This window comes from Hibiscus syriacus, unplaced genomic scaffold (assembly GCF_006381635.1).
Source record: "Hibiscus syriacus cultivar Baekdansim isolate YM2019G1 unplaced genomic scaffold, ASM638163v2 tig00116951_pilon, whole genome shotgun sequence".
Taxonomy (NCBI): Eukaryota; Viridiplantae; Streptophyta; class Magnoliopsida; order Malvales; family Malvaceae; genus Hibiscus; species Hibiscus syriacus.
The window spans coordinates 6031336-6047420 of record NW_024063482.1 but is presented as its reverse complement, the minus strand read 5'-3'; the positions used below and the strand labels follow the sequence as shown (position 1 = coordinate 6047420).

The 16085-nt window shown below is 33.5% G+C and overlaps 1 protein-coding gene across 1 annotated transcript; it reads left to right on the top strand.

Moving 5' to 3' along the window:
- The first annotated feature begins 13838 nt into the window (after positions 1-13838).
- Positions 13839-14522, top strand: LOC120188802 (zinc finger A20 and AN1 domain-containing stress-associated protein 5-like). The gene has a single exon (XM_039192195.1). The coding sequence runs from the start codon at positions 13987-13989 to the stop codon at positions 14464-14466; it is 480 nt and encodes a 159-aa protein (XP_039048126.1). The 5' UTR covers positions 13839-13986; the 3' UTR covers positions 14467-14522.
- Positions 14523-16085: the final 1563 nt, after the last annotated feature.

The window sequence follows — 16085 nt, the reverse complement described above, 5'->3', positions numbered from 1 at the left end:
GGAGTTTAGTTAATGTAACAGCCAGTTCTCTATCCAAATGACGTGTTTGCTGAGCTGTATCGATAATGCATCATTTGTATTCCAAGATAGATTTTTCACTAAAATGTCACAAAATTCAAAAAAAAATATCGTATATATTTTTATTTTATAATATGATATTATTTTTTTAAGAGATATGATATATTTAATCGGATTGAGTCGAAAAATTTTCATCATAAATTTAGATTTGATCTAACCCAATCTCATTTATCATAAAATTTGATTTAAATTTAATTTTTAATCGATTTTATAAATTTGAAGTAAATCAAAACTAATCTGATTCAAATAAATAATTATCTCTAAATGTAAATTTGGTCTCGGTTTTGACTTTAATTTACAAGTCATAAATTATTTTGATTATAATTATACAGTCGTAAATTATAACTTGAAAGATTAACGGTTGAGATTTTCTCTCGTTTGTGACCAGTGATCATGTTGTGGACGACGGAAAGCTGCTCTACTTGGAACAAATTGCTCACTTGAAAAGGATGACAAGGCAACTTGATAACTTACCTTCGTTTGATTGTTCTTTTTCGGTGCCATATTTATATGTTATTCCAATAAGTGCTATTCTTGGAAATTCTCTATTTCCATCCTCATAATTTTTCATATTTTCGGTTTTCATTTGATACGAAATATGTAAATTGAGGTAATGACATAATGGACAGATATTACGATACATAGTAATATTTGTTTAAAGATTTACAATTATTTGATAATGGACGATTATATTCTTATATACACAATGTTCAAATTTGAGACTTCAAGTAATAACAACAAATCTCTTAATTACTAAAATCGTTTAATCCGTGCTCGTATTGGAAGGTTAAATTTAAACATGTTTTATATAAAAAATAATAATACAATAACTGATTGTTTAGCGAATATTACTTGTGGAAATTCAATTGACGATGTGTTATTTACCTGAGTATCGCAACTTGTTACACTTTATTTAGGGGTAAAGTAATTTTTGGCCACTTTGTTTAGTATTTCTTTTAAATTTGGTATTAAACTTTTTAATTTCTCGAATTAATCTTTCTTTGAATTTGATAGCTTTTTCTTTTTTAAATTCTTTTGATGATATAACATTATAATATCATATCACGTAGAATAATATTGGAGTTTCAGGTTATATAAAAACCAAAAATTTAGATTTAAGATCAATATATATATAACCTCTAAAAGACATTTTTTCCTTAAAATTACGATAAGGTCAAATCAATAGAGAATTAATTTTTTTTTCAAAAAACAAAATCCAGTTAATAACTTCTTAGGGACTGTTTATTTGCCGTAAAACCAATTACGGAATTAGTTTTTCCTGAAATTCTGTGTTTGTTTCATGTAATTCGTTTTCCGAAAAATATTTTCCCGTGTTTGTTTTACGTAATTCGTTTTTCGGAAAATATTTTCTCGTGTTTGTTTCACGTAATTCGTTTTCCGGAAAATGTTTTCCCGTGTTTGTTTTACGTAATTCATTTTCCGGAATGTAATTCATTTTCCTAGTAACAGAATTTCCTTTGTGTTTTATGTAAAATGACTTACGGATTCATTTTCCATTAGTCATTTTCCGAACTTTCCACTTTAAAGCAAAAATACTCAAAATAATTTTATTTTATGAATTTAATATTAATAAAATATTTTAATATCATTTTCATCAAAATATTATTTATTAAAATATTTAAAATATATTTATTAATATTTTAATAATATAATATTATATTTTTAATATTATATAAAATAATCAATTATATTATAATAATATAATATAAGATATTATATTTTTATTTTAATAATATAATAATTTTTATATATTTAATAATGAATAATATTATTTATATATTTAAATAATATTTTAGTAAAGATATTTAAAATATACTAATTAATATTTTTAAAATATAATATAACACTATTACTTTAATTAATAATTAATATAATTTATAATATTTTATTTCACTATAATATACCAATATTAATATTTTTATTAATAAAAGTATAATAATAATATTTAATAATAAATAAATTATTTTAATGTTTTAAAATAATAATATTAAGTTTTATGATAAATGATATTATTTATTATATTTAATATTTGTAATAAATAATTTTTAAAAAATTCTTCAACTAGTGGAAAAAATGTTTAAATAACATATTCTAAACATCATAAAACGTTTTCCAGATGTTTTCATAAATGTGTAATTCATTTTCCAGAATTCAAATTCCAATAATTCATTTTCCAGTAATTCAAATTGCAGTAATTCATTTTCCGAAAAACCAATTACAACCAAACAAACATATCCTAATCAAACTTTCTCCACATTATTATTTAGATTTTAAATTGTTTCATATATTTTAAGATATTTTAACTAAATTATCAATATTATTTCAATTACGTTTATTTGTTAGTTTAGTCATCAATATAAGAGTTAAATGCATATTTCAGATGTAAAGTGAAACATATTTAAAAGACATTTATATTCAGGGCGGAACCAGAAATTTGTTAAGCAAGGGTAAAATGCTTTTTATTTTTCATAAATACTTTTTTTAATGAGAAAATCGCCTCAGTGACCAAAAAAAAGTTATAATATACGATTTTAACCAACTTTTTTTGGATTTGCCAAAATGACCAACAAAATCGCAACGCGAAATAAAAATCGCAACGAGATCCCCAGAATCGCAAATCAGTTTCCAAAATCGCAACGCGATTCTTGAAAATCGCAATGCGATAGTACAAATTCGCATTGCGATTTTCCAAAATCGCAACGCGAATATGAAAATCGCAACGCGAACACATAAATTGCAACGCGTATCCGTAAATCGCAACGTGTATCCGTATATCGCAACGCGTATCCGTAAATCGCAATGCGTATCCGTATATCGCAACGCGTATCCGTAAATCGCAACGATAATCCGTAAATCGCAACGAGAATCTGTAAATCGCAACGATAATCCGTAAATCGCAACGAGAATCTGTAAATCGCAACGATAATCCGTAAATCGCAACGAGAATCTGTAAATCACAACACTGAAATTTTGGGTATATAACACTGAAATCATAAACTAAATCCCTAAATCGCAACTCATTCCATCTCCATCTATCACTCTCTCCGGCGACATCCGTTCCTATATCCAACGACATCCTTCCCAATCCGGCAACAAGTTTTAGTTTCGCAGCTCGTCTGTTTAGTAAATTAATTTACAACCATGAAATCATCTAATGTTGATCATGTTTGGATAGATTTGTGTTTTGGAGGGTCATGGGATAATGTTCATGGTGTTTTACAATATATGCCTTTACCCATGAATCTTCAACTAAAATTGTCTTTACAAAAGTTAACTTATGAAACTCTAATGCTACGTGTTTCAAATAAATTGAATTTAGAGCCCCTAAGTGGATTTAGGCTATCTTATCAGAGAAATGGTAAAGTTTATTTGTTAACCGACAATGAAGATGTTGAACGATTCATTGCTTACATTAGTGTTTCACAAGATGATGTTACATTGTATGTTGTTGAACCTAGAAGTAGTATTGTTGGGTCAGTAGCGGGTAGTAATCACTAAGTTTTTCTCAAAACCCACAACCTTTCTCTAATCCAAATCCCAATCAACTTTCAGCACCAAATTCCGGTTTTCGTATTGACCAGTTAGACGATGATGAGCCAACAGAAAAAATTGTGAGTACTAGTCAGTATTCGAAATTTGGTCTTGGTCAATATCCGGACTTTGATATTGGTCAATACACGGATTTTGATGATGTTTCAGAAGAAGAAACAGACCCTGCGTGTAATGATTTTGATATTGGTCAATACCCGAATTTTGATGATGAAACAGCCGTTGCCGAAGAATGTATTGTTGATGATAATGAGGAGGAAGTTACGACTGTGAATGAACATGTTGAACATCCATTCTGTAATTCATATAATCCTGAAGAAGAAAAAGAAGAAGAAAAAATCCCCGAAGAAAAGAAAATGCCACGGGCGTATAACTGGAATATGCCAGAATTACTTCAGATACCGGAAGAAGAGTTGGTAAAGAAAGCAGTTGATTGTTTCACAAAAGTTATTCGTATCAAGAAAGATGATTGTTTTGATACAAAGGAAGACTTGAAGATAGCTTTGTATACGAAATGTGTGGAAGATGGCTATCAACTAAAAGTTAACAAATCAAGCAAAGATCGTTTCGAAACAAGGAGTATGATTGACAAAAACTGTATGTGGCGAATGATTGCAAAGAGAATAAAAGATTGCGAAATGTTTCAAGTTAGGACTTTTATTGATAAACATACATGTTCAAGAACCCAAGTTTTTCCTCACCATAGACAGGCAAACAAAAAGGTGTTGGGTGGTTTTCTGGCTGAGTTAATGTTTTTGAATGGCAGGGTATATCGGGGACATGAAATTATGACTGACATGAATGCTCGGTTCAAGATTAGTATATCATATTCTCAAGCTTGGAGAGCCAAATGTTATGCCTTGGAATTGTTGAGGGGGTCGCCAGAAGCATCGTTTGCCCAACTGCCGGCTTATTGTCACAATTTAAAGCTGAAAAATCCTGGGTCGGTAACTCATATCAAAACAGATAGAGATGGACGCTTTGAGTTGCTGTTTATCGCCATTGGTGCTACGGTTAGTAAATCAATATAATTTTGTTGACTCATTTTTGTTAGTTACATGCATTTCACATTTAAATGATTATATTTCTTGTGTATATTATTTTGTAGATTCGTTCGTTTATTACTTGCATGCGCCCAGTTATTATAGTTGACGGAGCACATTTGAAAGGTCGTACCTTGGAGTAAACTTATTAGCAGTAGCCATGGATGCTAACAATGGGATATTGCCAATAGCTTACGGGGTTGGCAAATCTGAAACCTCTGATTCATGGACATGGTTTATGGGGCATCTTAGGGATTGCATAGGTCCTATTAGCAATCTGACAATCATATCCGATAGGGCAAACTCAATTGACAACGCTGTTAGAAGGTGTTTCCCAGATGCTTTTCATGGACTTTGTGGTGTTCATTTGTATAGAAATCTAAAATCAAGGTCTGCTGGTATAAAAAAGCACAAATGGACATACTGGAAGGCTGTAAAAGCTTATCGGGAAGTGGATTTCAATAAGCATATAAATTGTTTAAGACGTGTTTTGCCTCAGTGTGCTCAAACACTAGAAGATGTCGGGTTTGAAAGATGGTCAAGAGTACATCAACTTGGAGCAAGATATGGTTTCATGACGTCTAATAGTGCAGAATAAATCAACGCTCTAAGTCGTCATTCCCGGAAATTACCCATTACTATGTTAATGGAGTTTTTTCGAGCCTCTATTCAACAGTGGTACTACAAGAAAAGAAACCATGCAGATATTATTTCTTTGAATTCGTAACTTATCATATTTATATATTTTACTAAGTATTGTTTATTTAAATTTACAGGAACATTGGAACATCGTGTTACACCATGGACTGAAAAAAAGATAACGAAACGTGTTGTGAAGTCAACGTCATGGAGAGTTGAACCATGTTCAAACACTTTGTTTCAAGTACTGGATAATAACTTAAATGGGCTAGTCGATCTAAATGCAAAGACGTGTAGTTGTATGAAATGGCAAACATCTGGTTATCCGTGTGGCCATGTTATAAAAGTTGCTCTTCATTTAAACCAAGATGATTCAAGCGCATACGCTATGGATTGCTACACTACAGAAGTTTATCGACAGACTTATGCCGAGATTGTCTACCCTATTCCACATCCTTCTGAGTGGGACATACCAGATGACTTACAAACAGTTTTGCCACCAGCCATGGACAGAAGGCTACCTGGCCGACCAAAAAGTCACGATCGTATACCGTCTAAGGGTGAAGAGAAGAAGAGATCGACATGTAGTCGGTGCAAGGAAAGTGGTCATACAAGGTTGACATGTGGATCACCAGTGCCATCAAAATCATCTTTTCCTCTACCAAAATATGGATCCTCATCAAAATCACAATTGGCTTCACCTTTTGGGACTGTTAACTTAGGTGATTTTTAAATGCAAACGTTGTATTATGTGGATTTTATGTGTGAACTTTTAACATTTTCAGTTGAATTAATGACTCAGGCCAACCATTTTGACTTAACCAACTCTTGTTATTCAGTTGTTATCACTATTAGGCATGCATTTGACTATCGCAACACGGAAATTACAATCGCAACGAGAGAATCGCAATGCGAAATGAAAATCCCAACATGAAAATCGCAATGCGGAAATGAAAATCGCAATGCGAAATGAAAATCGCAATGCGAAATGAAAATCGCAACGAGAGAATCGCAATGCGAAATGAAAATCGCAATGCGGAAATGAAAATCGCAATGCGAAATGAAAATCGCAATGCGAAATGAAAATCGCAACGAGAGAATCGCAATGCGAAATGAAAATCGCAATGCGAAATGAAAATCGCAACGAGAGAATCGCAATGCGAAATTAAAATCGCATTGCGATTCTCCCGTTGCGATTTTCATTTCCGCATTGCGATTTTCATTTCGCATTGCGATTCTCTCGTTGCGATTTTCATTTCGCATTGCGATTTTCATTTCGCATTGCGATAGTCAATTTTGCCTTCAACATAATGCAGATTGAAATCAACAAAATCAACCATTACATTTCAATCAATTAAACAAGCACAAATAAGAATTATATTCGCATCAATTACACAAATCAACTTTTACAAATCATCTTTTACAAATCAATTAAACAATCAAAAAATAAGCAATAATTCTTATTTTCGATCATCTACTATTGAATCAACTTTTACAAATCAATTAAACAATCAAAAAACAATCAATTAAACTATTGAATCAACTTTTGCAGCCATACATCATTTCACGCAGTTCACTTCTGAGATTAACCTGCAGAAACCAAACATTTGCTCAAACAACACTTTCTACCCATCTAAAACCTACAAACAGCAAATTATTGAATTCTAGGTACTTAACCAAACATTTTCAAACCAAAAGTATATAAACTTACCAATTGTTTATGGACATTTTTATAACGCGGATGCAGGTAGGCAGCGTCTCGTATATATCGATTTAGCCATATAATGCCAAAACCCCAAGCCTACTGCAGCTCTATCTCTATCGGTGGGAGGTAGATACTTGATGCTTCCCGTCGTCAAACGCTCCAACGCCAAGCATACGAGAGGACCACAATCTCCTCTGGCTCCGCTCGTTTGTTGTGGCGCGGTCTCGTCTCTAATAACTGTAATATTGAGCTTCTTTGGCTTCTTGTTTCCAGAACGGGTCCAATAATTGATCGCATCCAAGAATTTAGCCAAATGAGAGCTCCATCCCTTAATAACATCTCTTAAATCAGCCAATGATATGTAATTTATCATGCTGTCATACACTATTGTCTTAAGGGATGGGAGCTGAAGCTCGACGAGAATCCAATGTTTACGTTCCAAAACAGGGATAAACACCTGCAATCATAAGTAATAATTCATTCATTTGCTCACTTATTTCATAAAACCTTTAAACTCAATCTAAAATAAATACTAACCTTATCGACCTCCCACCATGCAGGATAAAGTTTAGCTTGTCCATTGCCCAAATCAAATGATTCATCTCGTGCATTCTTCAAGTGAACGGCGTGAAAAGACGTCGGCATAATTGTATATCGTATATTTTTATTTTTCTTAAGTTTTCTTATTATTAGAAGACGTGTCACCCACGAATCGATATGCTGTTTTACAAAAAAAGACATATATTAGTGACTTACATAAATTTAAAAAAAAAATTAATCAAATTGAAATATAAGAAAAATATAAGACTTACCCCCCCATCGAAATAGCCATTGTCTTCGACCCCTAATAATACGCCCCACCAAGACCGATCAAGCAACAAATAGATATCATCGGTGAGCTTGCATATGTCAGTGAAACACCCCTGGCTCTGCTCATGTAGATAAAAATCAACAGCAGTCTTAGCCCAAAGGGTGTTATCCAGAATTGTGTCCGGTAGTTGATCCCTCTCCTCTTCAGATACCGGTATGGTACTGGCCGGTAACTCATACGAGAGCCAACTTGAATCCATCATGTCCGGCACGTCAGAGGGTTTCTCAAGAAGCCTACATATGACGCCATGTGAATCGGGCTCTTGAATGGTGGGAGGGACCTCTTCAATGATGACAGTGGCCTCTTGAACGGTGGGAGGGGACTCTCGAGGAATGATAGGGGGGGCCTCTTCAACGATAGGAGTGGACTCTTGAGGGATGACAGGCGAGTCAGGCTTCTTCTTGCGGTGTCTTCGCACTATTGGGGTGTACGGAGACTTAATAGCACGTGCACGCTGTCTGATGCGTGAACTCCGTCGTGCAAGCATAACCCGACGTAAAGCATCCACTCTATCGGGCCGCTAAATAATTAAATACAAAAATCAGTAAATAAACAGACATGATATTTAAACAGTGAAAACAAAGACAAATATGTTTCAAACTTGCATTGTATTCACCCAAGTCATTATTCTATCATAGTTCACAAAATGCATCAGATAACAAAGAAAAATATGTTTCAAACTAATACCCTGAAGTTAGTATTTGTCTTTGTTTTGTCTATTGGTTGAAGTAATGCAATCCATTCAAGTTTCAATTTGCAGAAGAAGAAATAGTTTACTTTCGCAACACGAAACTTAAAATCGCAACGCGAAATGAAAATCGCAACGACAGAATCGCAATGCGAAATGAAAATCGCAACGAAAGAATCGCAACGCGAAATGAAAATCGCAATGCGATTTTGGTTTCGCGTTGCGATCTTGTCGTTGCGATTTTGGTTTCGCGTTGCGATTCTGTCGTTGCGATTTTCATTTCGCGTTGCGATTTTGGTTTCGCGTTGCGATTTTAAGTTTCGTGTTGCGAAAGTAAACTATTTCTTCTTCTGCAAATTGAAACTTGAATGGATTGCATTACTTCAACCAAAAGACAAAACAAAGACAAATACTATTTCACAGTGTTAAAGAATACACAGTTTAGCAGAATTGGCAGCAACCGAACAAATTTACTTTCAACCAAAAGACAAAACAAAGACAAATACTATTTCACAGTGTTAAAGAATACACAGTTTATCAGAATTGGCAGCAACCGAACAAATTTACTTTCAACCAAAAGACAAAACAAAGACAAATACTATTTCACAGTGTTAAAGAATACACAGTTTAGCAGAATTGGCAGCAACCGAACAAATTTACTTTCAACCAAAAGACAAAACAAAGACAAATACTATTTCACAGTGTTAAAGAATACACAGTTTAGCAGAATTGGCAACAACCGAATAAATTTACTAAGCAATCTAAGTGAAATGGCTAATCTAAGTGAAATTACGAGTAAATTTATCATTAAGTTAAATATGGAAAATCTTAAACTTACCTCGTTGCGTAGAGTATGAACCTCATTCTGCAACGATACTATCATCTCACGTAGAGCGGCAACCTCACCACGTAAAGTTGACACCTCCACACGCCATGCACCATCGTTATCGCGTAGAGTACCGATCTCCTCACGCAAGGCATTGACCTCATCACGTAACTCCCTTGACTCATCCCGTTGAGGTGGAGGTGGAGAACAGGGAGATAGGAGTCGTGGCATCTTTGCCGGTCGCCTATCATGAGGTGATGGTGGAGAAGAGGCTCGATGATGTGACGGGATAGGTGATGGCTCTCGTTCTAGAGGTGTATAGTCGGGTCGATCGGGTGATGGCTCTAGGTGAGGTGATGGCTCTCGAATTGGAGGAAGTGGATGCTGCTCATCATTCGTGCCATCAAAAAAACTCTGACTAGCTTGCCACCAATCAGTGGCAAGCTCTTCCTCCGTGGGTGTCAGTCTTTGTAATGGAATGTTGGCCTCCTAAAATATAAAAACTCAAACAAAGTTAAACGTCTACTATTAATAACTTGTTTATATATTATATGAAAGTATTTGTGTTAACTTACATTATTTATTGTCGCATATGGTATTAAGTCTTCCCAATCCAACAGAGTTTTCCTCTTCCAGGAAATAGCCCTGGGAATATCATTGACGTTTTTATTGCATATGTACGCATGTTGGGGAAAGCCTCGAATATCCAAATCTACAAACAATATAACAAAATTAGTAATTTTTAAATAATTAATTATAATTTTAGAAACATTATATAGAAATTCTTACCTTAAAGGCCCAAACAAAGCCTGACAAAGTGTATTTGGACCCATCGCCCCGCAAACTTTTGCGGTCATCAAAGGCAGACGACAACTTAGTCCAGGTAGCTTTCCATATATACGAACCCCGCGGAAACAGATTCCATGCATTCAGGTCCTCTACCAATATTATTAGCTCCCGATGAATAGGTTGTCTGGCCTCTCTGCCTAAAAAGTCGGCATACACAAGTAGTAGAAGGCATACTCGGACAACATCGACGTCATCCATCCGAGTGAAACCAGCTTTCTTATTAAACAATTTCTTCAGGTCGTCGACATGTAGGTTCGGCTTCTCCATTGACTCATCCGGAAAAACCCGGGATAACCATGATGGGCGGGCAATATGACGAGTGTACCGGCCTACATCATCGTGTCCGAATCGTAGACCAGTGATTAAGCAGAACTCCTTACGCCCAAAACAAGTATACGCTGGTGGAAAATGAAACCATATCTCTTCCTCACCACGTTGTATAATGTCGGGTAGATTTGATGTCATGGTCTGAAGCCACAAATGGGTCAAATTAGCATCTCCACCCGGATGCTGTACTCTCAGCCATGGCCCGAAGCAGGTTTCCTCAAACAATTGTCTTTGAGCAGGTGAAAGCTTCGAAGCAATTGTAGTGGCCAGGCTGACTTTATTTCTCAAGGTCAATTGAGCCGAAAAAAATTTCTACAAAAACAATAAACATACCAAGTTAGATATACCAAAAACTACACTGTGAATATATACCAAAAACAATAAACATAAAAAGTAGTAGTTTATTCTTGAAACTAAAATTTGCAACACTGTTTTGTCTTTTGGTTGAAATGAAAATCGCAACGAGAGAATCGCAACTCGAAATGAAAATCGCAACTAGAGAATCGCAACGCGAAATGAAAATCGCAACGAGAGAATCGCAACGCGAAATGAAAATCGCAATGCGATTTTGGTTTCGCGTTGCGATTCTCTAGTTGCGATTTTCATTTCGCGTTGCGATTCTCTCGTTGCGATTTTCATTTCTCTCGTTGCGACAGTCATTCTCTCGTTGCGATTTTCATTTATCTCGTTGCGACTCTTCTGCAAATTGAAACTTGAATGGATTGCATTACTTCAACCAAAAGACAGAACAAAGACAAAGACAAATACTAACTTGAAAATCGCAACGAGAGAATAGCAACGCGAAATGAAAATCGCAACGACAGAATCGTAACGCGAAATGAAATCTAAGTGAAATGGTTAATCTATTATTGAAATGACCAGTAAACTTATCATCAGTTTCAATATGAAAAACCTACAATAATGCAAACATTTCAAAATAAAAATAATTAAAAAAACTAACCCTCGGAGGTTGATTTTCCATTTCTGAATATTGTGAGGGATTTCTGACCGTGAATGGTTGTGAGGGATTTCGCCGGAGATGGGGACGGAAATCTTCGAAGATGGGGACAGATTTCTTCGCCGTAGAGAGTGAGAGATGGAGATGGGACTGAGTTGTGATTTTAGGTTTTAGGTTATGAGTTGCGATTACGGGATTTTGTCTTAATATTGGTTTTTGTAATTTGAAAATAAAATACGCGTAGCGATTATAATGGCGCTTTAAATATCGCGTTGCGATTTACGGATACGCGTTGCGATTTTATGTATTATCGTTGCGATTTACGGATACGCGTTGCGATATACGGATACACGTTGCGATTTACGGATACGCGTTGCGATTTATGTGTTCGCGTTGCGATTTTCATATTCGCGTTGCGATTTTGGAAAATCGCAATGCGAATTTGTACTATCGCATTACGATTTTCAAGAATCGCGTTGCGATTTTGGAAACTGATTTGCGATTCTGGGGATCGCGTTGCGATTTTTATTTCGCGTTGCGATTTTGTTGGTCATTTTGGCAAATCCAAAAAAAGTTGGTTAAAATCGTATATTATAACTTTTTTTTGGTCACTGAGGCGATTTTCTCTTTTTTAATTGAGGAGGTCGAGTAAATTTTTATTTAATTATTTTCCAATATATATATATATATATATATATATATATATATATATATCAATATTAATTAAAACTTTAAAAAAATTGGTGGGAGCCAAGGCTCCTCGTGGCCCCATGAAAGTCCGCCATGTATATATTCACCACATGAACAACAGATTTGATATGTAAAAAAAATAATGTTGACAAAAATTTTAGAAGAAAATTTTAGGCATGTTAAATCCAATATGTCCATTTGTTAAGCACAAATGATTTGGTTTATACGATATTTACAATTTAAGGACTCAATTAAAATATTTTAAAAGGTTAAAACTAATATAAAGTTTGAATCATAGTTTGAGGTTTTCTATCCACAATTAACCCTAGAAGGGAAAAAAGGAACGAGAAAAGGCAATAACTATAGGAATTTTTATGATGCGCGGTTGACGAAGTAAAAAGACGCGTAAGCGCATTTCACAGTGACCTCGCTAGTGACGATTAACTAATTAAAACACGTCATTAATTATGGATCGATTTTATAAAATAAGATGTTAGATTTTTTAACGTAATTTCATATATTTAATTTTTATTGTAAATATAAAATTTTAAACTAAAAACATCGTTTTATAATAATTTTTTATAATATTTAATTAGAATTAATCGATAAATCAATTTATATGGTAGCTATATAAAGTAATAGCACGTCGCAAATACAATAGAGTAATAAAAAGTCGATATTCTTTTAATTAAGAATATATATAACGATGATGATGGGTCAGGTCGAGTTATTGGTTTACTCGAACTATACTCGAATATGATATTCCTCTATCTTTCACTTGATTCGGGTTTAGCTAAGTTATTTTCAATCCAAAGTTGGATTTGACTTTTAACGTGAAAATTTACACGAATTGATTCTATACATACATATGATTCTTATTTTTTTATTAGATAAAATAGGTATGTTATTAAAAGAAGTATAGTTAGAGAGATATTATAGCAATTATTCTTCAGTGTATAAAAGTTAATTATAAAATTGTTCTCGAGTAAGACTATATACTTTTCATTTTAAATTTGAATTCAATTTCAACCTTATTTTTTTAAATTGAATATATAAAATCTGATCGGGTTAAATCTAAACTCGTCGAATTCATATCAATATACTCATGTCTAATTATATAGTCAAATCAAATAAAAATAACATCGAAAAAGTTTTACCTCTCATTTGATGAAATAATTTAGGATAAATTACACTTATAATATCTAAACTATTATTATTTTTTCATTTTGGTATCAAATTTTGATACCCATCATTAAAAACTTAATAGTAATGTTAATGTGTTTCTATAAGGTAATATCATGTCATCACTGAAAAAATAAAAAAAATATCACATTAGTAGTTATGTTAAATTTTTAACGACGAGTATTAAATTGAAACTTAAACTAAATGTTAAGTATTATTTAAAAAAAAGCTAGAATGCCAAAACATAACAAAAATAATAATTTAGATGTTAATTGTGTAATTTATCCTATAATTTAACTCGACTTTAAAAAATAATTTGCGTGGTTACCAAACACATAAATCGTTTTCGGAAATACAATTTGATATATATATATATATAAGCGTAATACTATGCGGTCCAAATTCCATCGCCATTACCGACCTCTCGATCTCCCCGTTTCTTTCCAGGGCAAAAGCCCCTAAATATCTCATCGTCTCCGTTTCCTTCGAGTCTTTCTTTCCCATCTTCTCTTATTTCTTCCCTCTGATTATCGGTTTCCTTCGCGAGAAGAAAGAAGACGATGGCTCAAAGAACCGAGAAGGAGGAGACCGATTTCAAGGTGCCAGAAACCATGACGCTTTGCGTTAACAATTGTGGGGTTATAGGCAATCCGGCCACCAACAACATGTGTCAAAATTGCTTCAACGCCACCACAACAACCGCCGCCGTTGCTGGTTCCAGTTCTCAGTCGTCGAGATCCACGCCGTCCCGTTCGCCAAACAAGCGATCCGATTGTTCACCGCCTAGAACGGCAACGTTTTCGCGCGTCGCGGGTGCGAAACTGGTTGCTGGTACGGAGAAAAAGGTGGTGAACCGTTGCTCCGGATGCAAGAAACGGGTCGGGTTGACCGGGTTTCGATGCAGGTGCGGGGAGCTTTTCTGTGCGGATCATCGGTACTCGGATCGACACGACTGCAGCTACGATTACAAGACGGTGGGGCGCGAGTCCATCGCCAGGGAAAATCCAGTTGTTAAATCGGCGAAGATAATCAAAGTCTGAATCATTTATATATTGTATCGAAATCAAAATTAAATTAAACATATTTCTTCACCATTTTTCAACCTCCTGGAAATTTTAGCTAGCTTTGGGTATGGATGCTCGATCTAGAAGATCGTTTTAAAAAAAAATTAAATCAAAGAAGAGAAAATATTCACGTCAAGATTGTTGAAGTTGAAGAAGATGATTCTCTCTTCTTCTAGTTGTTCATTTTTCACCTTGCTTCCCTTTTCTTGGAAAAAAAGAATTGTATTAGGATTCTGCCATTTTCATTTTAGTATTTTCCATTCAGATGTAACTCTTAGATTGTTTGTTCAAAAATTACAAATTTGTTGAAATTGATAATTGCAATTTTCTTCCAGATTTACAATTCTGTGATCTTCTATTTAAAAATTACAAAATCTATAAATGAACGATCGTTCACAATTGTGTTTATACATTAGTAATAATTAGCGACGACAGAGTAATAATTAGTGACGATTGTATACATAAGTAATAATTAGCGACGATTGTAGTCTTCGTCGGGAAAAGTAGCATTACGTTTAAAATTAAATAAACAGTGTCGCACATAATCGTTCTTCCCAAGCTAACTTAGCTGTCGCCCGAAAAACAATGGGTAAAGTCCAAATCCATTGTACGCTTGGAAACCGAATATACATATATATAATCGATTATTATTTATATAATAAAAATAGTATTTTTATAGTTAAAGATAATTGAATTATAATTAATCATTAATTTTTTAAAAATAATAGATTTATTGTTAAATTATTATAAAATATTACCATAATATTATAAGAAGTGTCAAAATTAAAAAGTTTGGTACATTTAATAATTATAAAAGTATTTAATGATCATTAAATTATAATTAAATTATTTAAAATGAAAATAATTTTAATTTTTTATTAGTTTTGAAATAGTAAGAATGCTTTCTTGGGGGAAAGGTGCCCTAGAGGAGCATTTAGTATTATTCTTTTATTTATTTATTATTTTAATAATAAAAAGGGATTATAATGTAATTTTAGCATGTGGAGCATCATTTAAAAGCAAGGTTGCCACCCTTGCGGAAGGCATCGTCAGCACGCATTATTATTATTATTGGTATTTGTTATTAATATTAACATCATCATCATCAAAGGCTGTCAATAATTTTCTTATGCTGGAGCCATTCAACAAAATATTACAAAATAGCATAAAATAAAAGCAAACTTTTACGTTGTTTGAAATTAAAAGTTAATAAATTAATCATATATATTAACTTTATAACACAAATCATATACAAATTTATTAACACATTTAGTAATATGTGCGAATGTCGAACTACTATTTAATATTCCATCTATTCTCGTGATTATTTTTTTAATTTCAAAAGCATACCCAACATACCGTTTTATTTTTATTTTACTCAAGTTTAACTATTGATTAAATTGAAATACTTATTATAATAATTTTAGTCCTAAAAAATTAAGCATTTCCAAACCTCTCAAGAGATATATTGTAAGCAGTGAAGGAAAAATTTTTGAAGACAAATTAGCCTACATCTTGACAGAAAGGGGAAGGTTACTTTCGAGTGATTATAAGCTAGAGAGGCATTATCAACATAAGACCAGAATAACTTGTTG

Excerpts from the sequence above, each read along its gene's own strand:
- LOC120188802 (XM_039192195.1), top strand. The coding sequence starts at position 13,987 with ATGGCTCAAAGAACCGAGAAGGAGGAGACCGATTTCAAGGTGCCAGAA.